Source organism: Panulirus ornatus, chromosome 12 (assembly GCF_036320965.1).
Source record: "Panulirus ornatus isolate Po-2019 chromosome 12, ASM3632096v1, whole genome shotgun sequence".
NCBI lineage: Eukaryota > Metazoa > Arthropoda > Malacostraca > Decapoda > Palinuridae > Panulirus > Panulirus ornatus.
The window spans coordinates 27051101-27077556 of NC_092235.1; the positions used below are offsets into that span (position 1 = coordinate 27051101).

At 37.6% G+C, this 26456-nt stretch overlaps 2 protein-coding genes across 2 annotated transcripts in view; one reads left to right on the forward strand and one right to left on the reverse strand.

Annotated features, from left to right (window-relative positions):
- Positions 1-333: 333 nt before the first annotated feature.
- On the forward strand, positions 334-5104 carry LOC139751935 (uncharacterized). Its single transcript, XM_071667638.1, has 3 exons — positions 334-654; positions 3963-4213; positions 4576-5104. Exons 1-3 carry the CDS (start codon positions 450-452, stop codon positions 4807-4809), a joined length of 690 nt encoding a protein of 229 aa, XP_071523739.1. The 5' UTR covers positions 334-449; the 3' UTR covers positions 4810-5104.
- Positions 5105-9521: 4417 nt separating this feature from the next.
- Cdc27 (cell division cycle protein 27) overlaps positions 9522-26456 on the reverse strand; it is a 29346-nt gene continuing 12411 nt past the window's right edge. The window contains exons 10-14 of the mRNA XM_071667636.1: positions 20059-20186; positions 19463-19580; positions 17860-18063; positions 17283-17451; positions 9522-14655 (exon numbers count right to left, since the gene is read on the reverse strand). Of these exons, the coding sequence (XP_071523737.1) occupies positions 14549-14655; positions 17283-17451; positions 17860-18063; positions 19463-19580; positions 20059-20186 (726 nt within the window). The 3' untranslated portion in view covers positions 9522-14548. The remainder of the gene's footprint in view (positions 14656-17282; positions 17452-17859; positions 18064-19462; positions 19581-20058; positions 20187-26456) is intronic.

A 26456-nucleotide genomic window follows, 5' to 3' on the forward strand; every position in this document is an offset into this window, starting at 1 on the left:
AATGAGGACATTTCGTGATGGAATTCCTGAAATGCGGAAAATGATACGTAAATATAGCAAAATACATCACCTTTGGGGGATATTTGGTACCTGGGTACCCAGTTCTTACCAAATATTGCAAACATTGTAGGATGATTTTCCACGTGTCTCGCATCCGAAGAAAGCTCATGTGCATGGCAATGATGCAGGGAAATGGTGTCACTAATCTCCCTGTTCTAATGACGCACTAATTTAAAGAATAATAAACAGAAGCACAGTCCGGCCATGAGTGCGGGCCAGTTGGCGTGGGATGCGCCAAGTTATTGATGCGCTACTTTTCCGTCCGCTCGCCTGAGGTAGGCGGCGCTCAGCTGATGTTGACGCTCACTCTCTCTCTTGTCGGCACGCATTTGTGACATAGTCGTTCCACTTATTATAATTTTAATTATCTAAATAAACTGTAATTAAACATGTCTGATGAAGAGACTAAGGCTGAGGAGGTAAAGGGGGAAGAGGAGGAGGAGGAAGAAGAGGATGAGGCATCTAAAGAGGAAGCTGCCGAGGAGGAGGCCAGCGAGCCTGAGGCCGAAGAGGCTAAGGAGGAGGCCGCAGAGCCGCCCAAAAAGCGCGCCAGGAAGGCAGCTGCCCCCAAAGCAAAGGAGACGGCCAAGAAAGGTAAGGGTGGAGCTTGTGAGCAACTACTTGCACCTTATATGTACTACATACTCGGGGAAAACTGAGGACATTGTTTACTATGCAGTGTAAGGGCTAAATTTCCCTATGTCGGCAAACGAATTTATATTTCATAATATGGAAGCTGCACCTTATTGATATGAAGAAAGAACTATATTCCAACGCTACCGTGTGAGAAAATTGCTCATTTCAGATGTCATTTAATGAAGGTATATTTTGACATTACCTGTCGGCAATATTTATTATTGAAATGCTGTAACTCAGAAACATAGTGTTATGATCTGTGGAATACCTTTAAGTTTCCACCATTTTACCCAAGATTATGCAGATATGTAACTTCAGTTTTAGAGGTTGATAAAGTGGTAATGGTAAAATTGAATGACAAGTTATGAACTTTTTTTTTACATCAAACATCAGAATGTAATTGTCATCAAAAGCTATACATCCATAAAACCCAGTTATTGCACATTTACCCTTCCTATAGAAGTGTTATAATTCATAAATTAAACCAGAAAATATAACTTAGAAAGTTCTAAATATGTGTTTTTAAGTTGTGGACATATTGTTCATGTTCTAGTAGTTATTTGGGTTCAGATTCATAGTAAGCAATTCTTTTGACTCATTGAATTCACAATTAAATCAGGGTATGTGACATTCAGCTGTAGTTCAAGTGTCTCTCTAGGCAGGTAGCCATAATTGAGGAACAACATAGTTGTATTATGAATGTCATTTTTATTTACAGTCCCTAACAGGGTGGTCATATTTTGGTGTATAAGATTTGTAGAAAAGAAGTTTCATAATGTGGAACGAATAAATTTTAGAATTATACATTCTTGAAGTATAGCTAGATTTTTCTTTTTCTTGTCCATTTTGGCTTCTTCTGGCTGTTAAACTAATGCAAAATCTCCAGACGGCTTTTAGGTATGTTGACAAGCACCTATATATGTGTAAAGGTGTAGGGTTAATTGTAGATCTCTTACCATATATCTTAAAGAACACGAATATGATTACTATTAGGAAGACGTAATATTTTCCTTTTTATGATGAACAAGCAGTAGTTATTTTGCAGTTCCTAAGGGGTCTATTACACCTTCACTTGGTCATGACAGCAGTCATTATTAAAGAAACCCCCCAAAGTAGATAGGAATTATATTTTTGTTAAAAAGGCGTTACTTTTACGTTTGTCTTTTTATTACAGTACTACAAAACATTGGTAAAATGAGGCACTCATAAAGGAAACTAACTTGTTTCACAAAGTAGCTGTATAACTTAATTTTCAACTGCAGTTGAAATAGAAGTATATTATAGTGACATGTTCACTATTTTAGAAATGTGACTTTATCAATCAGGTTACCATTGTGGGACATGAACACATTAATTTGATACAAACAAGCTACTAGTAGCTTTTGTAACTACATTTATTTTGCCTTATAGTCTAAGTGAACTTCTGTCCTCCCCATATATCTTCCTGTTGACTGATATTTATTGGTTAGGCTTAATTGAGTTTCATTATATTGATTAAAAGGTATTATCTCCTTCAGATGACATGCAGGTGAAAATCCATAATGGATTTGTAAGTTTTCAGTAGTTATTGCCATCATCAAATGTGCATAATTTTCAGCCTCTTTTGGTATCAGCTGTTTTATCTAAGAGTGTGATTAAAAGTCATGTACATATTTCAAGCTGCTGCCTGTATGAAGAATATGGTCTTTTATGCAAAAGGTTTAGGGGATATATATGCTTTTGAGGTAGCTTTTGTATTGCATTTATCCTGGAAAATCTTGGATGCACTTAGACACCATATTTTGTCATGGTTCAGTATGAATATTTGTACCAATCATAAGTTGCCCCATTAAATTGACAGTACATTGGTGTAGCAGTTATTCGTAAGATAAGAAGCATGAATTTCACAAGTCTCAGACTCGCTTGAATTTAATTATTTAATTCATGATTCTTAAAAATAGTGGGGTAACTTAGGTAGTTCTGGCTTATGAGAAAATTACAGAATTGTTAATAATTGTAATACTAATATACATCACGTCTGGAATTTTCTGAGATAGGTTTTTATAGTTTCACATGATTTCAGTTTGTCATAGGCAGTTTTTCCAGTATGATAATGCACTTCATATTTCCATAAACTTTATAGGAATAGTTGAAATAATGCTTAAATAATTGTATCAATGGAATTTTCAAATCATTGGTGTCTGGATTTTATGTTGTACTGTACAGCTTTTTTGATAGAGTTGTAGCTGGCTTGATATCTATATTTAGTATGTTTTTTCCTTGGATTCATCTAGGTCTCGTTTGTATTGTCCTCATTTACTTCCTGTTCTTTTGCATTTTATTTCAAATTGTTTACTACAGGTTGAGTATCCTATATCCAAAATGCCTGGGACCAGAAGTGTTTCTTATTTTGGAATATTTGCATGTACTTAAGAGATATCTTGGGGATGCCACCCAAGTCTAAGCACAAAATCCATGTTTCATATACGCCTTATTCACATAACCTGAGGGTATTTTTTACAATATTATTAATTTTACACATGAAACAAAGCCAAGGAGTCACAACTCAGCCACCCATGTGGACAATCTATGGGCATTTGGCATCGCCTTCATTCCTGACTGAATTTATGTTACTGATAAGCAATCACACTTATTCACACATAAATACTTAACAGTAAAAAAATATGAAATACTATTGATACAGTGAAAAATAATGTGTTTTGGTGTGGAGTTTTCCACTTGTAACGTCCTGTCACTGCTCAAAAAGTTTTGAAATTTGGAGCATTTTGGATTAGGGATGCTCAGCCTGTACTGCTTTCTTCATTCACATCCTTTGCTGATGATTGAATTCCCTCCATATTTTCATATTCAATTTCTATAAATTTTCATTTTGCCATATGTTGTTGGCCTTGCAACCTATTCCAACAATGACACATACCTTTATTACTAACACCTACACAGCATGTCTTCCTGTTGTTTCACCATTAATTTAGCTTCTCCCTAGATTTATACCCAGTTATACAGTTTTATTCTACAGATTGTTAGCTTCTGTCCTTGATTTTTCATTCTCTTAACTATGTGTTTGATATATGATTTAATACATTTAAACGATAGAATTTAAATATAGAATTTTGTTTGTAGACTTAAGAAATGTTATGCTAACCTCAGTTATGTATTTTTTTTTTTTTTTTTTTTTTTGTTAAGGTAACTAGCAAGCATGACAGCAGTTTATTGAATGCACTGGTTACTGGCTCATAACAAAAGCCCTGATCTCTTACCTGGTTAAGGTACTGCGGCAGGAGGTAAGAAGAAGAAGAGAGCACCAAAAAAGCACCCAAAAACTGTGGACATGATCATTGAAGCTGTTGAAAACTTGGGAGAGAGGAAGGGGTCCAGTGTCCAAGCTATCAAGTCATATATCCTTCAGAACTTCAGGACTGTCCGTACTGATATGATCAAGTCGATGTTAAGGCGTGCTCTCAGTCTTGGTCTGGAACAGGGTATCGTGACGCGGCCAAAGGGACAAGCAGACACACAGGTTAAATTTTTTGTTTCCTGTATTATTAATACTGTAGTATATATAAATGAAATTGAATAGATGTGCACATGGCTTCACACAATGGATGTTCATGTATTATTAGGAAGGTTATGTGTGTGAGAGAAGGGCAAATATGCTTGTATGGATAGTGAATATAGATATGTTCATGGGACTATTATCCTACTAGTGCAGGAACTGGCCCACAAAGAATTCAATAATAGATTATTAGATTTATAGTGTATTTGAATGGTTATGCACCTGAAATTTTCATATTCAGGTTTGGTTTGAGTAACAACTGTTTTGGAAGTTTTTGGCATCTTGTAGTAACCTCTTGGCACCTAATTTGAATCTTTTACCTCCAGGTTATGAGTGGCAGGTACCTTTTAGGCAAGGCAGCCAAGAAGGAGGATGAAGATGAGATTATGCCACAGTCCAAACGAGCACAGGATGCCAAAAAATCTGCGAAAAAGTCCAAGAAGAAGAAGAGTGCAAAGATAGTCAAGAAAGTGGCAAAGAAACCAGTTGCAAAGAAGGCAAGTCCATCAAGTGTAAAGAGACCAGTGAAGAAAACCAAGAGAGGAACTAAGCGTTCTTAGGTGTTCAGGGAAATTTATGTTTATTTAAAAACTGACTTATTTTACTTAAACTGACTCACAAATTAACTCATACTCATCTTCCATTATCATGCTATATTTATGCTGCAGCTCGGCAATATGCTTCTAAAATTCATGAAATCTCCAAAATTTCATAATCTTTTATACAAGTGCAGTAGTAGGTGCTTGATTGCTGTAGCTTATTCCTTTTGTGATAGTTAAACCAAATGATTGCAGAGATATATTATTGTAACTTATGTAGGTGATAATGGAATAGTAGAAAAGCTTTTTTATAAAATTTTTGTTTTACTTTCCTTCAGTACATAAGTATTCTTGATTATAATGTGATAAAAGTTTTGTTGACTGGAGAACTATACCCTTTTTGCTGCTGAAAATTACAATATGTTTTTTGATCTTTTCCCCTGTATATCTTTTTAACCATGTCACTGATTAATGCAACAGAAGTTGCACTTTGAGCTCGCTGCTATCTATCTGTATCAATAACGTTATTGACCTGTTCCTTTTGGAAAATCCCTTATGGGGGGGCCATGACAAAAGAATCTGTGATTGGTGCATTGTATATGATGTATTAATGATACCTGCCCTCATTTCAAATCACAAATGATGAAAATAGCTGCTGGAGTTTCTGAAAAGATCATGAGGTACTTATATAGATAGATTAATGATAGAGATGCTCTGTGGAAGGTATTAAGAATATATGGTGTGGGAGGCAAGTTGTTAGAAGCAGTGAAAAGATTTTAGCGAGGATGTAAGGTATGTGTACGTGTAAGAAGAGAGGAAAGTGATTGGTTCTCAGTGAATAGAGGCTTGCGGCAGGGGTGTGTGATGTCTCCATGGTTGTTTAATTTGTTTATGGATGGGGTTGTTAGGGAGGTGAATGCAAGAGTATTGGAAAGAGGGGCAAGTATGAAGTCTGTTGGGGATGAGAGAGCTTGGGAAGTGAGTCAGTTGTTGTTCACTGATGATACAGCGCTGGTGGCTGATTCATGTGAGAAACTGCAGAAGCTGGTGACTGAGTTTGGCAAAGTGTGTGAAAGAAGAAAGTTAAGAGTAAATGTGAATAAGAGCAAGGTTATTAGGTACAGTAGGGTTGAGGGTCAAGTCAATTGGGAGGTAAGTTTGAATGGAGAAAAACTGGAGGAAAGTAAAGTGTTTTAGATATCTGGGAGTGGATCTGGCAGCGGATGGAACCATGGAAGTGGATCATAGGGTGGGGGAGGGGGCAAAAATTCTGGGAGCCTTGAAGAATGTGTGGAAGTCGAGAACATTATCTCAGAAAGCAAAAATGGGTATGTTTGAAGGAATAGTGGTTCCAACAATGTTGTATGGTTGCGAGGCGTGGGCTATGGATAGAGTTGTGCGCAGGAGGATGGATGTGCTGGAAATGAGATGTTTGAGGACAATGTGTGATGTGAGGTGGTTTGATCGAGTAAGTAACGTAAGGGTAAGAGAGATGTGTGGAAATAAAAAGAGCGTGGTTGAGAGAGCAGAAGAGGGTGTTTTGAAATGGTTTGGGCACATGGAGAGAATGAGTGAGGAAAGATTGACCAAGAGGATATATGTGTCGGAGGTGGAGGGAACGAGGAGAAGTGGGAGACCAAATTGGAGGTGGAAAGATGGAGTGAAAAATATTTTGTGTGATCGGGACCTGAACATGCAGGAGGGTGAAAGGAGGGCAAGGAATAGAGTGAATTGGATCGATGTGGTATACCGGGGTTGACGTGCTGTCAGTGGATTGAATCAGGGCATGTGAAGCGTCTGGGGTAAACCATGGAAAGCTGTGTAGGTATGTATATTTGCGTGTGTGGATGTATGTATATACATGTGTATGGGGGTGGGCTGGGCCATTTCTTTCGTCTGTTTCCTTGCGCTACCTCGCAAACACGGGAGACAGCGACAAAGCAAAAGAAAAAAGATTAATGAATGGGGTTTAGAGAAGGAGCATGTAGTTTCAAGGATTATCTAAAGTGTTCAGTGATGTGGTGGCTCATGTGGGATGTTCTGGACAACTAAGTAAGAAAAGTGAGTCATGGAAGGTGGTTCGGTGAAAAAAGAAGAGGTGGCAAATGCCTTGCAGAAAATGAAGTACAGTAAAGCAGTTGGAGTGGATGGGACTGCATTTGGATTATCTTAATAATGGGTTATTGTGTTGTTGAATAGTTATTTTGAATTCTCCATCTACGTAAGTAATCCCATCCTCTTCAGCTGCTTTGACGTCCATCATATACATGTAGGGCTTTTGATTAGTTATTTTGTATTCTCAATGTGTGTATGGCTCTAAATCAGATGTCTGAGGATTGTAAGAATGACTACATAGTACAATTATAGAACGGCACTATGTAAGCTACATTGTCCAAATTACAGATGTACAAGTTTGTTGAGTACCTGAGCGAATGAAACTTTTTGTTTCTGATGGTACCCAACTAATGTGACAAAAAACACATATGAATAAATGTACATATGCATATATGAATGCAGTTGGTGGCAGCCAGCGACCATGGAGGTATATCATCAGTACTCCCACCCTGAGTCTCGGGAGAGTTAGTGACATTGCATAGTGAGCCAGCACTTTAATGTTTATCAAGTTGCACTCCTCTGACCCAGGTAGCTGTCTTTTCTTTCTGCCTCACTAACAGGTGGACTACTGGCATTCTGTCCACAAACACAGAATCTCGCCTTTTCATGTGTATCAACTCGCGCAGCTCATTCTTCATAACTAGATTTTCCAGTGGTGAGCACTGCGCTAGCCCTGCCTTTTGACAAAATGGTAAGGGCAGTAGGTAGTAGTAGTTATTAGGAACAGTATGTAGGAGCCTCTGCCAACACTGTGTTAGGCTTGCCCTCTGCTAGTGGCCTGTTAAGGGTGAAACACTAAAGGCTAAGTGGCACTGGAGTTCTTCAAGTTCTGGAGATGGTTGCCATGGTCACCCCTTTGAGGGAATTCCAACTGAAACAGGCATCAGAGATATAGATACATCTTTGAGGGAATTCCAACTGAAATGCATGATATAGACAGTGTACCTGAAAAGATGTCTAGAAGAGTAGTGACAGAGGAGGTTTAATCTGATTGACATGGAGTAGCTAGCTATATCGCATAATAGCCTTCACATTTGGTACTGCAGATATAGCATCTATTGTGACTGATAAAGGGCAGTCTTTATGTATACAGCCAATATATGATGTTAAATAAAAGTTTTACGTTTTTGAAGTTATATACAAGCAATATTATTAAGTTACCGATTATTGTAACCCTCACACAACACTGAGGTAACTGCAACACCAGTTCCTGAGAAAGACTTGCAAGGAACACATGGATTGGAAAATACAAATCAAAGAGATGCCTAATTAAAGGTTCTCCAAACATGAGGTGTAGAAGGAAAGGTACTAGAAAAGGTAGGGAGTTATTGTTGAGAATAAAGCATGTTTGTAAGCACAGAGAGGATTAGTAAACATGAAGGTAGGTCTTTCATAAGTGTGTATATCACTAAGGCTATTTTAACTTTATGGATGGGAGGGTAAACAAGAGAAAAGCGACATGTCTTTGAATAAGGCGTAGGTTTACAGTATACTGGAAGGGCAGTCAGTTGGTTTGCAAATGACAAGTGAAGAACTGCTTAAGTTAATATCCAAGTTTGGGAGTGTGTGAAAGACAGTTTAGAGTAAATCTGAACTGGAGTAAGGTTTTTAGTTTGAGCTATTTTTTGATGCTTATGAGTGGACATGGAAGCAGACAGATTTGTGTAAACAAGTGAATTATAAGGTGGGTGAGGGGAACAATGTGAGTGCTGTGGAGAAAAATCAATGTTTGTGACAGCAAAGTCCGTTATGTTTGATGGTACAGCTGTCACAACAGTGCAGGTTGTGAGCTCTAAATACAAAAGAACAGATGGTAGAAATGATGGAAATGAAATGCATCAAGAAACTGTGGTGTGAAAATGCTTGACTGTAAGAGATGTGCAAGTTGAGTATGACTGAAACAGTTTAAACGAGTGAAGGGAAACTGATTTAAGAGGTTCTGCAAGTCGTAAGTGGAGGAACAGCAAACTAAGGAGATAGCCGGATGAAGCGGAGTGATGGGCTTTGGTTTGAAGGTGCCTCATCATGCAGGAGAATATGAGGTGTATATGATAAAGAGTGAACTGAAGCAATGTGGTTTACAGGGCTCACTATGCTGTCACTGGCTGAATTACAGCGTACATGGGGTTGGGGAAAACCAGGGGAATGTGTGTGGATAAGGGGTCCTGGTTTTGGTGTATAAGACAAGACAGAGAGAATGGGTGAAAGCAAATGAGGCCATGCTTCTGCTCAGTTGGTACTGAGCTCTATGCAGGAAATGGCAAACTAATATGAAAATAAAAAAAAAAATGGCAAGTTTTCCTTCAGTTATAATTAAGATGGGAATTTTTATTTGTGTGATGTAGCAAGATTTTACTGATGATACAAAAGTTAAGCTGTATGTGAAGTTTGGTGTATGAAGCCTTCATGACTAGTATTTCATTTTTACTTTTTTTTTATATAAAGATGTGTGACTTTACATTTGTTGAGGATAAGAAAGGAAGTTGAATAATGCAACCAGTTTGAGTAGAAAGATACATTTAGAAGGTATGATATAGGATTCTGGTAGGCATAAGTCATTAGAAAGGCACATGGTTGAAATAACCTTACAGTGTTATGACCACATAAAAGTGCAAGGCAAATGAGGTACTAAAGATCTATTATAATTTTTTTGAGATAGCTAACATAAAAGGAATACCAAGAAAGGGTGGCAAATGAGTTGTTGACAAAGTATTTCAGATGAACCAAAGCAAGTGATTTTTTACTGTAATGTTAGCATGCTTTGAGAGTGAATGGGTTAATGTAGAAAAAAAATTAAGCAACTTGGCATTCAGTTAATAATTATAAAGAACTAACATAATATAACACTCATCAAAATGGACTTAAGCTGAGCATATGAGTGAATTAACCCCATTTCAAACCTCTTATGTGAACAACTAACCATATTTTAACTAGTCTCCGACAAATACCTTATTTTAAGTTGCACCTTTGCAATCCCAGTTTCCTTCTTCATGCCATGTAGCTGTCCTGGTTCTTACACTGTCACTACTGTAACATCAAAGTAATAATTCCCTTCCTATCCTTCTCAAGTTAATTTCTCTTCAAAACCTAAATTTTTTAGCAACGCTTATCTCAACATTAAGTGTTTGAATTAAACATACAAGGGAGTCTAACACTTCAGTGTATTAATTGAACTTTAGTTTTAAAACAGTCATTCTCATGCTTTTATTAGATGTACTGTTGAGTACACAAGCCATTCACTCTTTCTACAACTTTAAGTTTGTGCCGTACATTCTATAAATCCTTACCAATTCTTGCACAAACTTTTTCTTCACTGCTTATGCTACGAACATTCTTTTCCAACATTTTCTCAATAAAAAAAGATCTATTCAGTACACCTAATGCAAATCCTACTAGCACTCTAAACCTCACTTGAGGGTCTGCTATCCAAACTAATTTCTACTTAGTAGCCTTCTAATGCTGTATACATAAAATTCACACTTTTTCCTGAAGTACAGTCTGCTTAGGTATTCTCCACGAATTCACAGACACATTATTACAAGTCTGAACATACCATATCACCATCCATTGATATTTCCCACTACCTGAAACTCTAGAAGCCTAAATATTTCACTGCATAATGCTTGTCCTATTTCAACTGACCTTTGCTCCAAATCTCACATCCACTTTCTTGTTCTTTGTCTACTTTGTTAATACTGCTTCACCCATATCCTGCAATATTAATAAATCAAAATAATATTCCCAACATCTTATTCAACTATTCTGAACATATTCTACCATTTACATCTTGCCCCATTTTATCATTCCACAGAAAATGCAAAAATCAGATATTTCATTGCATACAGCTATAAACAAACAGATGTTTCATTGCATACAGCTGTAAACAAGCAGATGTTCATACCTTCAACATTCTAAAGCTGAGCCTGAAGGGATATGCAAGTTGGATTTAAGCAGGAGACATATGAAATCAAAGCTATGGATCAACAAGGGAAATGTATGTATAAAGTAAGAAATAATAAAAAAGGCAAGGTTTGATCAGAATTAGTCATGGCTTTTAGGTTGCACAAGCTAATTTTGGAATTACAAGTTTTCTACTGCAAATTACGAAAGTAAATTAACTTTGGTACCAAAATAAGAGAAACTTGCAAAAATAACAACAAATCTCAAGTAGACCAATGGAAACTACTCTTAATCATTCAAACTGGAAAAGGTCAATAGAGTTTGATATTAAAGCTATTTGGTAATTAAGAATGTGTTATACCAACATAATAACTTACAAAAAGTACACTTATGACGGGCACTACAACATGAAACGGGTGAAATTAAACCTTCATATATAACTAATGCCAAATATAATTAGAAATAATAACATTCACCCCATTTTCAAAATTTTGGTTGCTCATGTAATGAGACTCAATTCTCTCCGGTAACTTTATGACAGACATGATCCTAGTCAATTTATACAATGTGTACTGCACTCTGGGTCCAACAACAGCTGCATAATTGGACTTTAATCTAATCTTGAAACTTTCTGGCACAGAGATAATGAGTAGCTCATGTGTTCATATGAAGTTCATAAAGCCAAAGATGCTGAATGTGCAGATATATAGGTTGATGGTATGTACTACTTCCGAGCTAACTGACACAGTGTGTATTGATGGCAAGAGTATCATTCTTTCATAAGTATCAATACGAGGAGCACATGATGGTACTTTGCATGTCATACTAATCAAAAGATTTTATTTTAATACTAATCTGAAATCAAACTTTAAATAACTTCCCTGAACTGTATTATCTGTTTTCACATGAAAGATCTTGGATGTGTCCCTTTAGTACCAACTTGATATATCTTGGCTGGTTTGGAAATAAATGTATCCCATTAAAATTTCACCATACTATTAACACAATCTCTTTCAAACCAAAAGTCCAATATACAGAATTCAACATTCATTTACAACATTAGTTAAACATAATAAAAATATATGTTGATCTCTTAACAAAGTGTGGCACTTGCATAATACTCCAAAAAGGGTTATGGTATTCACCATTGTAAAGCTCCAAAATTTAAATCTTATACATGAAACTTAGAGACACTGAATGGTTAGATCAATAAATAATTTTGGATTAACTATTGCACAAATTTTCATATACATATTTTTGGTAAGAACTATGCTATGGCCATTCCTAAATATCAAGTAACAATCAGCTAATAGTAAATGCACATGCAAGACTTTAATGCCCTTCAACACTATATATATATATATATATATATATATATATATATATATATATATATATATATGTAGGCTTTTGGCACAGCCAAAGAAAATTACTGAATGTAACCACTACTCAAGTGTGGTATCTGGTATGGGGCACTGTGTCCTAGCTACAACTATTTCATTACCATTAATATACCTGATGGCGTGGAGATGGTTGGTAACTGAAATGTTTGAGGAAGGTTCTGCATGCACCACCACTGCTTTGAAAGTGGAAAAAAGCATACATGATACATGTAACATTTTGAGTCATGATGTCTTGGATCAATATGAATATGTCAGAGGCAGAATTAAGAGAATGTAATACATATATTACATATTTTTGGCAAGACTGACTAAGCAAGATGTGCTTTTCTAATTAAATTTCTGGCTTTGATTATATACATATTATATACATATAGATACACAAATATTATTCCCATTTGAGTCACTGATTATACCATAATGCAAATTCATTGAGTAGTGGAACATCGTCATCACTGATTTTTCTCAATTTTAAAATGTCAAAAATAGCTACACATTATCTCTAAAAATTTACATATCTCACTGTGACTTTAGCTAAAGCAAATTCCCCAACATGTTACAAGAATGTCTTACTCCTGAAATATATGCTGCATTCAAGATTTCAAACATACAAATTGTATATGTACAGCATTAGATGCACACATTAAGAATGTTGCATTTGGAGCTGCACTTTAACTCAAGTGTGTCCATATAAGAAACTCGCACTGGAGATAGGGATCCTCTGAACAGATATGACTTGAACAAAAATCAGTGTTCAAGACCCAATAACCATGTGCAGTGATTAGGTAAAAGACACATAAAGAACTAAGTACCCAGAACTTTTTGACAAATTTCTTACCCATGTGAACCTAGAAAAATATGATTTGGAAAATTTTGAGTACTGCGCACTGTTTCAGAAATTATATTAGTTATGCCTGCTAAGGCACCATGGGATGCATTCCTAATGAAGTACTGATAACCTAAGCACTTGGGTGTGCACTGGTGCTTGGATTCATTTATATCACATGCTTAGAGGATCTGACAAAAATAAAGTCAGTTACTTATCTGCCATGGAAATAAAACTTAACTGATAATATCAATATTCTGTAAGCATCAATTGGTATTTCTCTACTGAAGACCTGTCAAGTTCTCTTCTTGATAACAGTAGCCTAAGACTAGAATCTGGTAATAACAAATAATTAATTAAAATATATATATGTATATATATATATATATTCATATATTTGCTGTACATAAATAAAAAAAAATTTACACAACATCCACTACCTATTTTATCTCAAGCAAGATGGAAACCCTTCAAATGGGAAACTGGTGTTAACAAAAGACATTAAGTGACAGTCCTGAACATGGGATGATGTCGATATGCTGCACCATTCTGCTTGAAGCTGGAGCTCAACCTCAATCCTGGAACTGTTACAGAGTAAACTATCCACACAACCACTGGTCCCCAACAAAATGTTACAGAGGATAAACTTTTAATACTGTACACTCCTTAATAAAAAAATCCTCATGCATTAGTTCCATACAAACCAATGTTGAAATCTGTACACTGAGCGCATTCTTTGTCATACTAAGTGTAACATATCATCACATAATCCATAACATTTGGTCAATATATTTCAAAATGTTAAGATATGAATCACAAAATACCTTTTAACTTTTCAAGAGAGAGAGAGAGAAAAAAAGTAAAGCTGTAACTAAAAGTGCAGTTGGACACCTGTTGGGTCTAACGTCATGGAACTAACCAAGATTTCAAAACCCACCTTCATTACTCAGTACCAGTATCTTTACTGTGGATATTTAGGGACTGAACAAGCATTGACACCATATACCAATAGGTACCAAGTATATCAATTCAGAGTCACCATATCACACATATCTCACTCTTAAATTTCAAGTAAGGGTAAGTCAATTACTCACAAGTCACTATGAATTATGAGTCTGGTGAATGTGGTTTCATATTTCACATACTTAGGAACATCTTTTTTGCTTTCAATATGAAACCTACATTAGCAATTTCTTCTAATGACAGAGCATGTTAAGGTCAGCTAAATTATATTTTCCTTAATACGTGATGGCCATGCATGATACACATACAACTTTTTCACTGGGCTTGTGAGACTGAGGGATTAAGACCCTTCCTTTGTCTCATATACAAGTTTGGAATCCTCATTAGATTCTCTTGCATATAATATACAAGTCATTTCCCACTCAACTACGTTTAAAATTCATAAATGTTCATCTCCCTATAGGTGCCATTACTTATATAACAAAATTGTTGTTAAATATATTTTACAAAACCTTTCCTGATATTGCAGAAAATCTGATACCTATTAATGCCACTATTATAAGCTGTCATCACTCAAGCTCTCCATATTGGGCAACTGCTGGGGTTCAAGAATGAGGGATTCTTGTGAAGACTCAGCTGGGGCCAGGGAGCTGGCTTCACTTCCTGAAGAAGAGAAAATGAATACTGAATCTGTTTGGTGTGCAGGGAGAATTCTGAAAGCTGTTGCGAGCATTTACAATGGAAGTAGTGCATATGTACGAAAAGGTGAGAGGTATGAAATATATGAGGCAGTGTATCAAGGTTGTGTGATGTTTCCATGGTTATTCAGTGCTTTTAGGGATAGTACACTGTGTGAGTTAACAGCAATGAGTGACTGTAGAGCAACAATGGCAGTTGCTATAAGTGATGCTATCTTGTCTGCTACATCAAAAGAAGAGTTGGAGAGATTGGTTAGCTAGTTTAATGATATATATATGAGAATACTGAATGGTGAGCTGGAAGTTGTGTACAATCTGATATTTGGAAGTATAGTTTTTGTAAGGATGGTGGTATAAAGTTCATGCAAGGAAGAAAAATCAGGGGTACAATGAAAATTGTGTACAATGCAAAATGCTTGTACTGAGCACTTGTATGACTGTGAAACTTATGTACTTATGTATGTATGGGTCATGATAGGTTAAAAGCAAGTACAGCAGAGATGGACAGTTTGAGTCACATAGCTGGAATTAGAAGGCTAGATAAATGAAGAATGAATATGTAATGATGTTATATGCTGTGAAAGTGAGATACTCAAGGAAATATGAGTGATGTATATTCAACCTATGCTGGGATGCTCGGCCTCTTCAACTTAACACTTTCATGCATTCCAAAATTCGTAAATACTTTCCCTTGTCTCTGCTTAAACTTTCATAATACTCTATATTTCAATTAAGGCCTGGCCATGATGTGGACTTTTGTCCATGACTGGAGCCTCTAATGAGAAAAAAGTAAAAATGAATGCTACTGTGCTGTCATAATGGATCCTCACCTTTATCTCATATTATATGCATGCTACTGTGGCATAATGATGGGGAAAAAAAATTCTATGATAAGCATCAGACAGGGTAGGAACAATGTAGTCTCAATAGTGATAAAGGATATATGAATCAGGAGTTTGCTTTGAAGAACTGATGTGAGAAACATAGGGAAACAAGCATTTGTATGTGGCATTTATGGATATGACAGGGATGATACACATGCTTTGTGGAAAGTCTTACGGATATGTGGTACGGAGGAAAGGTTGAGGAGAAAGTTAACTGTAAATGTGAATAAATGCAAGGTTATTAGGTTTAGCAGAGACAGAAAACTTAGTTTGAGTGGAGCAAACTTGTAGGAAGTGAAGTGTTTTAAAAACCTGAAAGCAGACATGGGAGCTGAAGTAAAAAAGTTCTCTCAGTAGGTCTTAATCTAACTCATAACAAACTAACAATTCATATGAGCAAAAACATTAAAGGGGAAACTCGTAGTGCAAGATAACCTAATTATGCTTGCCATATCTCGTTACTAAGAAATAGGAGGCCCATGTAGTTGGTTATGGGTAGAACTGAGTCATGTATGAGGAAAAGTTATAAGAATGTGCAGACAGCTGGTGGAATAGGTCCAACAAAACTTATGTGATGGCAATAGATTTGAGTTATGAAGATAAGGAAAGTCCTCGATCTAACCGTGCTGAAGAGAAACATGATAACCTAAAAACTCCTTGAGGGCTACAATTACAATAATAAAATCTGCTTTTTCAAAACAAGATGGGACCCTAAAACAACAAAATATGTTAATAATATGAAATGGTAAAAAAAGTGTTAAATGATTCATAAAAAATATTCATTCAGAAAAATCTGGTGAATGTAAGGAACAATGTAAGCAAAGATGAATAATAATGATTTCATGTAAAAATCTAAAAATCTATACAAAAGGAAGGCATGTTTAAGAAGTGCAGCCTAGTCAGTGAATCTATACAAAAGGAAGGCATGTTTAAGAAGTGCAGCCTAGTCAGTGTTAAATTCCTTCCCATTGTTGATTATGCAACTCTAGAACCCCTCTTGTGGAGCTTCCACAACTCTAAGTGCTGTGCCTTAGCCCTAGGGGGGTTTCTTTAGGGTGGGAAGGTAAATGATGACTGTCCTTTTCATTTACTGATAATGATAAAGCCTTGTCAAAGATGGTATCCCACACTCAGTGTTACCAATGACAGGCAGTCTGGAAACACCTCCCCTCTCTATACAGGCAAATACATAACTGCTTACATATATGGAAGAATACATATGAGTATGCATGCTCATACTCTTGTCTCTCCATTACCTAACTACTTATGTATACAGCTTTGATTACTAAAAAAATTATTGGGGTTAAAGAGACTTTAGCTTTATCTACTAATTTTCACCAACAAACATTTAAGCAAATATTACAATTAAAAAATTGATGTCAAATATATTATCTATAATTGCCCAAAGAGCTCTGTCTTGAAAGGGTTTCAATGTTATTTTAGTACCCTTTACCAGGACTTACTGCAGCTTCAAAGCTATACATCTTCCAGTAGTGGGGAAATGATGGATTCCTTTGGAGTCAACAAAGAAACAGGATCAATGAAGTTAATTTTCACTCGCTGTGTAACCACAGGCAGGAAGTAACACCTGATGCTCATATCACTGATATAAATAAAATCGGCAGGCAGAACACATAAACTGTGCAACTGAAATAATAAAAATGTAAAGGAAAACATATCAAAAGCTAAAACAGGCTTAATAACCCACCATTATCATGTGGGTTGTTGTTTGTGGTGTCATCATCATCAACAGGGAAGCGATTGATTGCAGGGTCAATTGCTTCCTTAAATTGGTTATTGGCACCTTTAGGGTCAAGATCCATAGCCCAAGAGAAATTCATTAAAGCTAGGTGTGTCTGGCCCAACTTTTTGTGCACCTGCAGAATGGTTTCACATTAAAAAGTGAAAATTTACAGTATAAAAGTGTTCTTCATAATATACTAATTCTTTTTAATTGTATATTTCACTCAAAAGATAACTGTCTGCTAATATAACAATGAATAATAAATATCTAACTTGTAACTTTTTCCTTACAGCCATCACTACCTCAGTTTGTCTTTCACTGTCACAAAAGTCAAAACATTAAGCATCACCACAACTTAGAAAAAGTAAATTTCTAAATGGAAAACTCAATTCAAGAAGCTAGTCATTCAAAAATCCCCTCTGAGTGCACTCTCTGTATTCTAAAACAAGGTCTAAGCAGGTATCCATGCATCTATTACACAGTATACTAGACTGCTTATAAAAAAAAAAGCAAGAGCATAATAGAAATGAAAATTTCTCACCTTGCCAAGCAAAAAGTAAACATTAGATTCCTTGGGAACAATCTCCTTCAGGTGATTTAGTTCAGCAAGTGCATCCTGGTGACGATCAGTGGCATGTAGAATGGATGCTCGGTGGTACTTACAAAGTGGGTTGCGAGGTTCCACAGCTAAAGCACGATTTAGTGTGGCAAGGGCAGCGCTGCTCTTCTGTAAGGCATGCTCCACCTATTGATGGTCAAATTCATACGTCAACATAGAAAGAAGTATTTCAAGTACTTAAGTCATTCATCAATAGCATGATTTCTAACCTTTTGGTTCTCATGCATATATCTCCATGCCAAAAATACCTGACTATCCTCACTGCAATAAAAGTAATCTCATTATTCTCCATCCTACCTTATCAACAATCTTCATATCAAATCAACCTACATTACTTTCTCCTTATCTACATTACAACAGTCCTTCTGCAAGTCTACCCACTTTTCTATTTCACATTATTCTCCTATGTCACTCTATCTCACCCCATTCCCTGACCCTTTGTATTGTCCCAGCATAATCAACTTGTATTTTTCTTCATATGTCCTATCTTACCTTATTTCTTCCATGCTAATTTTCATATTAATAACTTTCTAACTGTACCTAACCTAATTTTCCTCTATATTCAGCCAACTTGCTCTGCTCTCTCTCTTTCATTCTTAGTCTAACTAACCTTCACTCAAATTCCACTGGCCTCTGTCCTTCTGAATCATCACTCACTTTAACCTTGACTCTATCAGCCTTTGGTATATGTTCATTAAATTCGATTTCAGATTTTGTGTGCTCAGTTCACAAGACCTTATGACTCTAACCTTTGACCCTGACCTTTGAAGCATAATTTCAAGTACTGTTTTGTATGCAGTATCTATGTCACATGTCTAATATGTGCACAATCAAATAATTCAGTAAAATCATAGTACTTAATCATAGTCCTTAAGACCTTGATCTTTGACCCCTTGAATTTAAAGTTTTCATCATGAGTAGAGCTTTCTATGCAGTATCTGTGGTATGTTTGGTTTACATTCAATCATACAGTCGAGATATTGTGCACCTATGAACATGATGTGTGAATGCACACACGGACATGAACATGAAAGAATAAAGTCCATGTGACTTGGCTGTTAAATGGAGGCTTTGGATTAACTGTATCATACAGATAAAGAGTGAATGTGCACAAATGAGCCTGTTATTTGCTTGTTCTTGATACCTATGGTGAGAAAGGCAAATGGGGAAAAAAATTATGGTTCTAATTTCTTTATGATTTTCTTTATACTTTCATTATGCCTCTTTATTAACCAATTCATAGCTTTTCTTATGTCTTTCATTCTCAATCTATCTAAGTTTTTGCAGTCTGCTTCTACCCCATGTATCAGTAAACAGATATGGACTGATAAATGAACAAATATATATTTGAGAAATTTCAAAACCTATATGTGAACCTAATGGGAAGGGAGTGGGGATGAAAAAGAATAATCTATGAATTTTGGGGATGGTGGAAAGCATGTCTTTAAAAAACAGAAGGGGGTCATCTATATTAAGAAATCAAAACTATATACATATATAAACTGAACATTCACAGCCAACGTACAACAGCAACATGGCACATCAAAACAGAGCTGTGTGGGTGGATACTGAGGGCCTTCTTGAAGTGAGACTCTGCTTGTGCAAACCTTTCTTGCTTAAACAGTACCAGACCAATGCCATACCTGTTGAAGAAAAACAGAATACTGAAAATACTGCATAATTTTATGCCCACTGACTGATTATCTTCTTCAGGAATATTAACAGTAAATTAGGGTGATCCTACCCTTCCTATGAAATTGAAATTCATATTTCAGTCAAAGGTGCAAAGCCAATACCAATACTGTGAATCACAAGTTTGAGAACATCAAAGTAATAGTCCTCACGAGCCAGGAAACTTAGGCTGCAGATATGGCCTAAAGAAATCAGTCACTTTGACTATTTATGACCAAATCTTTTCAGTCTACTATTATGAAGGATTTTCTTTACTATTGCAGAAGTTACCTTGTGTTTAATGGTTGTACTGCTGTTAGTTCAAGAGGATACCTAACTCTCACCAAAGTTCCAGGCCAAATACTGAAAAGAATATAAAAATCTGATCCTTCTCTCTACAGCATCAATATCTAAGTCTAATTCACTTACACTAACACTGATAAAACTCACCAAGCATTATAATGTCGAGGATCTATTCTCACAGCACTTCGATAACAGCTCAAGGCATTGTCAAGTTCTTCCGTGGCTATGTGTTCATGACCAAGTAAAGTGTATGCATATGCAAAGTTTGGATCCACCTGTAAAAAAAAAAAAAAAAAGGAAAAAATATTTGAACAAGAGTTTCTATGAAGTCATTTCCAGAAGTATATTCTTGACTCTTCATACATAAGACCCCACAAATAATATCAAAGCACACTAGACATCAAAATTACTGTGATACAACTATTCTGATGCTGCATGTACCGAAGAAAACTGAAATCTCAGTACAGTATAAGAGATTAATGGTAATGTATATAGAACACTGTGATTCAAAGGAATAACAAAAAACAGACACATCACTTGAGATTAAAAAGTACCTCTTTTTAAAACACAGCTACTTTCACAGGCCCTTCATTTTCAAGATAAAATCTGAACATCAAACCTATCAACTGGGAACATTCACAAGTAATATTTACTACCAATTTCCAACTGTGCAGGGAGGTGATTATGCAAAACCCTCAAGACATCTCATTCATCATTCACATCATCCAATGAAATCTGTGATACATGTACTATCCTTCATTGATCCCATAAGTATGTCAATCTACTATTAGGGAAATTTCACTTATCATCTTCTATCTTTATCATTTTAATATTCCTTTCTTTAATTGGTTATTTTTATCACTCTGCTCCTATTCAACTTGTGATGGATTAAAAGCATAAAGAATTATGTATTCTTTTCAAGCCCCTAGTTCCCAAACTTATTCTTGCCTCTTTTTCACAGCTACAGGCCATCCTTCTATTTCATAACATATTTCCTAAGAAAAGAGCTGGCCAATGCACCCATTCTAGTTCACCCAATTAACCATCCCTCACATACATTCTTTTTAAATATTATTGCAGCCTGTACACCTTTCCTCCTATGAAGCAACTATGCTTTTCTCTGAAAGTGTGTGGCATAACTCAAACCCATTCATATTTCTTTCTTTGTAGTTACCATATTCCACATTCCATATTATCTTTTTTATTATACTTGATGGCCATTTCCCACATCAGCGAGGTAGCACCAGAAAATAAACAAAGAACAACCCATCCACTCATACACACACACATATATATATATATACACACACACACACACACACACATATATATATATATATTTTTTTTTTTTTTTTTATACCTTGTCGCTGTCTCCCGCGTTTGCGAGGTAGCGCAAGGAAACAGACGAAAGAAATGGCCCCCCCCCCATACACATGTACATACACACGTCCACACACGCAAATATACATACCTACACAGCTTTCCATGGTTTACCCCAGACGCTTCACATGCCTTGCTTCAATCCACTGACAGCATGTCAACCCCTGTATACCACATGACTCCAATTCACTCTATTTCTTGCCCTCCTTTCACCCTCCTGCATGTTCAGTCGCCTTCTACGACACGCAGGGAATACGTGGGAAGTATTCTTGCTCCCCTATCCCCAGGGATAAAATATATATATATATATATATATTTTTATTTTATTATTATACTTTGTCGCTGTCTCCCGCGTTTGCGAGGTAGCGCAAGGAAACAGACGAAAGAAATGGCCCAACCCCCCCCATACACATGTATATACATACGTCCACACACGCAAATATACATACCTACACAGCTTTCCATGGTTTACCCCAGACGCTTCACATGCCTTGATTCAATCCAATGACAGCACGTTAACCCCGGTATACCACATCGCTCCAATTCACTCTATTCCTTGCCCTCCTTTCACCCTCCTGCATGTTCAGGCCCCGATCACACAAAATCTTTTTCACTCCATCTTTCCACATCCAATTTGGTCTCCCTCTTCTCCTCGTTCCCTCCACCTCCGACACATATATCCTCTTGGTCAATCTTTCCTCACTCATTCTCTCCATGTGCCCAAACCACTTCAAAACACCCTCTTCTGCTCTCTCAACCACGCTCTTTTTATTTCCACACATCTCTCTTACCCTTACGTTACTCACTCGATCAAACCACCTCACACCACACATTGTCCTCAAACATCTCATTTCCAGCACATCCATCCTCCTGCGCACAACTCTATCCATAGCCCACGCCTCGCAACCATACAACATTGTTGGAACCACTATTCCTTCAAACATACCCATTTTTGCTTTCCGAGATAATGCTCTCGACTTCCACACATTCTTCAAGGCCCCCAGAATTTTCGCCCCCTCCCCCACCCTATGATCCACTTCCGCTTCCATGGTTCCATCCGCTGCCAGATCCACTCCCAGATATTTTTTTTTTTTTTCATACTATTCGTCATTTCCCGCGATAGCGAGGTAGCGTGAAGAACAGAGGACTGGGCCTTTGAGGGAATATCCTCACCTGGCCCTCTTCTCTGTTCCTTCTTTTGGAAAAAAAAAAAAAAAAAAAAAAAAAAAAAAACCTATTCGCCATTTCCCGCGTTAGCGAGGTAGCGTTAAGAACAGAGAACTGGGCCACTGAGGGAATATCCTCACCTGGCCCCCTTCTCTGTTCCTTCTTTTGGAAAATTAAAAAAAATTGAGAGGGGAGGATTTCCAGCCCCCCGCTCCCTCCCCTTTTAGTCGCCTTCTACGACACGCATGGAATACGTGGGAAGTATTCTTAATCCCCTATCCCCAGGGATAATATATATATATATATATATATATTTTTTTTGCTTTGTCGCTGTCTCCCGCGTTTGCGAGGTAGCGCAAGGAAACAGACAAAAGAAATGGCCCAACCCACCCCCATACACATGTATATACATTCGTCCACACACGCAAATATACATACCTACACAGCTTCCCATGGTTTACCCCAGACGCTTCACATGCCCTGATTCAATCCACTGACAGCACATCAACCCCAGTATACCACATCAATCCAATTCACTCTATTCCTTGACCTCCTTTCACCCTCCTGCATGTTCAGGCCCCAATCACACAAAATCTTTTTACACTCCAGCTTTCCACCTCCAATTTGGTCTCCCACTTCTCGTTCCCTCCACCTCCGACACATATATCCTCTTGGTCAATCTTTCCTCACTCATTCTCTCCATGTGCCTAAACCATTTCAAAACACCCTCTTCTGCTCTCTCAACCACGCTCTTTTTATTTCCACACATCTCTCTCACCCTTATGTTACTTACACGATCAAACCACCTCACACCACACATTGTCCTCAAACATCTCATTTCCAGCACATCCATCCTCCTGCGCACAACTCTATCCATAGCCCACGCCTCGCAACCATACAACATTGTTGGAACCACTATTCCTTCAAACATACCCATTTTTGCTTTCCGAGATAATGTTCTCGACTTCCACACATTCTTCAAGGCTCCCAAGGATTTTCGCCCCCTCCCCCACCCTATGATTCACTTTCGCTTCCATGGTTCCATCCGCTGCCAGATAATATTCCTTAAAAGTAAATGGAATTTATCCATCAATAAGAAATGAGTGAATTTAATGGAGTCTAATAAATAATATATATAATATAAATATAAATAATATAAATAATATATATATATATATATATATATATATATATATATATATATATATATATATTGTTGGAACATTGTTCCAACAATGTTGTATGGTTGCGAGGCGTGGGCTATGGATAGAGTTGTGCGCAGGAGGATGGATGTGCTGGAAATAAGATGTTTGAGGACAATGTGTGGTGTGAGGTGGTTTGATCGAGTAAGTAACGTAAGGGTAAGAGAGATGTGTGGAAATAAAAAGAGCGTGGTTGAGAGAGCAGAAGAGGGTGTTTTGAAATGGTTTGGGCACATGGAGACAATGAGTGAGGAAAGATTGACCAAGAGGATATATGTGTCGGAGGTGGAGGGAAAGAGAAGTGGGAGACCAAATTGGAGGTGGAAAGATGGAGTGAAAAAGATTTTGTGTGATCGGGGCCTGAACATGCAGGAGGGTGAAAGGAGGGCAAGGAATAGAGTGAATTGGATCAATGTGGTATACCGGAGTTGACGTGCTGTCAATGGATTGAATCAGGGCATGTGAAGCGTCTGGGGTAAACCATGGAAAGCTGTGTAGGTATGTATATTTGCGTGTGTGGACGTGTATGTATATACATGTGTATGGGTTGGGCCATTTCTTTCGTCTGTTTCCTTGCGCTACCTCGCAAACGCGGGAGACAGCGACAAAGCAAAAAATATATATATATATATATATATATATATGTACAGAGCATCAGATTGGGGAAGAGCAGTGCGGTTTCAGAAGTGGTAGAGGATGTGTGGATCAGGTGTTTGCTTTGAAGAATGTATGTGAGAAATACTTAGAAAAGCAAATGGATTTGTATGTAGCATTTATGGATCTGGAGAAGGCATATGATAGAGTTGATAGAGATGCTCTGTGGAAGGTATTAAGAATATATGGTGTGGGAGGCAAGTTGTTAGAAACAGTGAAAAGTTTTTATCGAGGATGTAAGGCATGTGTACGTGTAGGAAGAGAGGAAAGTGATTGGTTCTCAGTGAATGTAGGTTTGCGGCAGGGGTGTGTGATGTCTCCATGGTTGTTTAATTTGTTTATGGATGGGGTTGTTAGGGAGGTAAATGCAAGAGTCCTGGAAAGAGGGGCAAGTATGAAGTCTGTTGGGGATGAGAGAGCTTGGGAAGTGAGTCAGTTGTTGTTCGCTGATGATACAGCGCTGGTGGCTGATTCATGTGAGAAACTGCAGAAGCTGGTGACTGAGTTTGGTAAAGTGTGTGGAAGAAGAAAGTTAAGAGTAAATGTGAATAAGAGCAAGGTTATTAGGTACAGTAGGGGTGAGGGTCAAGTTAATTGGGAGGTGAGTTTGAATGGAGAAAAACTGGAGGAAGTGAAGTGTTTTAGATATCTGGGAGTGGATCTGTCAGTGGATGGAACCATGGAAGCGGAAGTGGATCATAGGGTGGGGGAGGGGGCGAAAATTTTGGGAGCCTTGAAAAATGTGTGGAAGTCGAGAACATTATCTCGGAAAGCAAAAATGGGTATGTTTGAAGGAATAGTGGTTCCAACAATGTTGTATGGTTGCGAGGCGTGGGCTATGGATAGAGATGTGCACAGGAGGATGGATGTGCTGGAAATGAGATGTTTGAGGAAAATGTGTGGTGTGAGGTGGTTTGATCGAGTAAGTAACGTAAGGGTAAGAGAGATGTGTGGAAATAAAAAGAGCGTGGTTGAGAGAGCAGAAGAGGGTGTTTTGAAATGGTTTGGGCACATGGAGAGAATGAGTGAGGAAAGATTGACCAAGAGGATATATGTGTCGGAGGTGGAGGGAACGAGGAGAAGAGGGAGACCAAATTGGAGGTGGAAAGATGGAGTGAAAAAGATTTTGTGTGATCGGGGCCTGAACATGCAGGAGGGTGAAAGGAGGGCAAGGAATAGAGTGAATTGGAGCGATGTGGTATACAGGGGTTGACGTGCTGTCAGTGGATTGAATCAAGGCATGTGAAGCGTCTGGGGTAAACCATGGAAAGCTGTGTAGGTATGTATATTTGCGTGTGTGGACGTGTGTATGTACATGTGTATGGGGGGGGGGGGGTTGGGCCATTTCTTTCGTCTGTTTCCTTGCGCTACCTCGCAAACGCGGGAGACAGCGACAAAGTATAAAAAAAAAAAAAAAAAAAAAAAAAAATATATATATATATATATTTTTTTTTTTTTTTTATACTTTGTCGCTGTCTCCCGCGTTTGCGAGGTAGCGCAAGGAAACAGACGAAAGAAATGGCCCAACCCCCCCCCCCCCCATACACATGTACATACACACGTCCACACACGCAAATATACATACCTACACAGCTTTCCATGGTTTACCCCAGACGCTTCACATGCCTTGCTTCAATCCACTGACAGCACGTCAACCCCTGTATACCACATGACTCCAATTCACTCTATTTCTTGCCCTCCTTTCACCCTCCTGCATGTTCAGGCCCCGATCACACAAAATCTTTTTCACTCCATCTTTCCACCTCCAATTTGGTCTCCCTCTTCTCCTCGTTCCCTCCACCTCCGACACATATATCCTCTTGGTCAATCTCTCCTCACTCATTCTCTCCATGTGCCCAAACCATTTCAAAACACCCTCTTCTGCTCTCTCAACCACGCTCATTTTATTTCCACACATCTCTCTTACCCTTACGTTACTTACTCGATCAAACCACCTCACACCACACATTGTCCTCAAACATCTCATTTCCAGCACATCCATCCTCCTGCGCACATCTCTATCCATAGCCCACGCCTCGCAACCATACAACATTGTTGGAACCACTATTCCCTCAAACATACCCATTTTTGCTTTCCGAGATAATGTTCTCGACTTCCACACATTTTTCAAGGCTCCCAAAA